This window comes from Colobus angolensis, unplaced genomic scaffold (genome assembly GCF_000951035.1).
Source record: "Colobus angolensis palliatus isolate OR3802 unplaced genomic scaffold, Cang.pa_1.0 Scaffold135, whole genome shotgun sequence".
In the NCBI taxonomy this organism is placed as follows: domain Eukaryota; kingdom Metazoa; phylum Chordata; class Mammalia; order Primates; family Cercopithecidae; genus Colobus; species Colobus angolensis.
Window position 1 is genome coordinate 1,087,982 of NW_012114433.1, and position 587 is coordinate 1,088,568.

At 65.1% G+C, this 587-nt stretch overlaps 1 protein-coding gene across 1 annotated transcript in view; it reads left to right on the forward strand.

Annotated features, from left to right (window-relative positions):
* The window catches only part of SALL3 (spalt-like transcription factor 3), a gene marked incomplete at its 5' end in the record, with an annotated part of 13,166 nt that overhangs the window by 8,378 nt on the left and 4,201 nt on the right, over positions 1-587 (forward strand). The window contains one exon of the mRNA XM_011934392.1: positions 5-572. Coding sequence (XP_011789782.1) covers positions 5-572 — 568 coding nt within the window. The remainder of the gene's footprint in view (positions 1-4; positions 573-587) is intronic.

Here is a 587-nt window from a genome sequence, read left to right on the forward strand (position 1 = left end):
CTGCCAAGCCCGCTTCTACCTCAGACCTCCGCCAGCGGCGTCATCTTCCCCAACCCGCTGGTCAGCATCGCGGCCACGGCCAATGCCCTGGACCCGCTGTCCGCGCTCATGAAGCACCGCAAGGGCAAGCCGCCCAATGTGTCAGTGTTCGAGCCCAAGGCCAGTGCCGAGGACCCGTTTTTCAAGCACAAATGCCGCTTCTGCGCCAAGGTCTTCGGCAGTGACAGCGCGCTCCAGATCCACCTGCGCTCGCACACGGGCGAGCGGCCCTTCAAGTGCAACATCTGCGGGAACCGCTTCTCCACCAAAGGCAACTTGAAGGTGCACTTCCAGAGGCACAAGGAGAAGTACCCCCACATCCAGATGAATCCCTACCCAGTCCCCGAGTACCTGGACAATGTGCCCACTTGCTCGGGCATCCCCTACGGCATGTCGTTGCCCCCGGAGAAGCCCGTGACCACCTGGCTGGACAGCAAGCCTGTACTGCCCACCGTGCCCACGTCGGTGGGGCTGCAACTGCCGCCCACTGTCCCTGGCGCGCACGGCTACGCCGACTCCCCCAGCGCTACCCCCGCCAGCCGCTCCCC